The sequence below is a fragment of the Trichoplax adhaerens genome, genomic scaffold (assembly GCF_000150275.1).
Source record: "Trichoplax adhaerens TRIADscaffold_1148 genomic scaffold, whole genome shotgun sequence".
Lineage (NCBI taxonomy): Eukaryota > Metazoa > Placozoa > Uniplacotomia > Trichoplacea > Trichoplacidae > Trichoplax > Trichoplax adhaerens.
Window position 1 is genome coordinate 2,220 of NW_002061454.1, and position 832 is coordinate 3,051.

The 832-nt window shown below is 34.3% G+C and overlaps 1 protein-coding gene across 1 annotated transcript in view; it reads left to right on the top strand.

Annotated features, from left to right (window-relative positions):
- Positions 1–498, top strand: part of TRIADDRAFT_34800 (uncharacterized protein) — a gene marked incomplete at both ends in the record, with an annotated part of 1,474 nt that extends 976 nt beyond the window's left edge. The window contains 2 exons of the mRNA XM_002118781.1: positions 28–102; positions 323–498. Of these exons, the coding sequence (XP_002118817.1) occupies positions 28–102; positions 323–498 (251 nt within the window). The remainder of the gene's footprint in view (positions 1–27; positions 103–322) is intronic.
- Between the last annotated feature and the right edge of the window lie 334 nt (positions 499–832).

An 832-nucleotide genomic window follows, 5' to 3' on the forward strand; every position in this document is an offset into this window, starting at 1 on the left:
CCGAAAGAAAAAAAGAATTTAAAAAAGTACAACTGTACATAGAGGGCATGTCTTGTGCCTCTTGTGTAGCCAAGATTGAAAATCAAGTCAATAAATTAGATGGTAAGTGACCGCCTTAAATTGTTGTTAAATTAACTTTTGATGCAATTTAAGTCGATCTTAAGGGAATCGATAGTCAATATTACAACGGCTGATACGCAAAATAAAACATTATGGTGTTGTTTTAACTTGTGACGCTGATGTTGATTTAGCACTGTAATATGTAACAATCATCTGAACCGAAAACAACATAACATTATCTCATGATTCTCTCATCATCAAGGTGTTCATTCAACTGCTGTTACACTATTGTCCAAGAAAGGTGTTGTAGAATTTGATGAAACCAAAATAACCAACGTTGAGATTGCAAAACAAGTCGAAAAGCTTGGTTTTGATGTAGAAGTTAAAGAAATTTTCGATAATTATCAATATGCTGAATTACAGGTATTCTATATGTAATCTCGTCGCCAGAATAAAATTTCGCAAACAACATGTTTCTATGGATTGATGGAGCTTTGAAAAATGTACAACTTCAATATGTCATTTTTTGGTCATATGCTGTAGATTACTGGTAAGAAATCACAAACGATCGATGTTGAAAAGACTTTGACAGAACTGCCCGGCGTAATCACTGCCAAGCTATCACCGAATAGTAACCGTTGTACTGTTCAGTATGAGCCTAATCAAACCGGACTGAGATTTATTGTTGAGCAATTGAAGGTCTGTATCATATACTACGCCAAATACATTATATGCGTATACTGATGTATTTTATTAACGTCTCGAACAATCC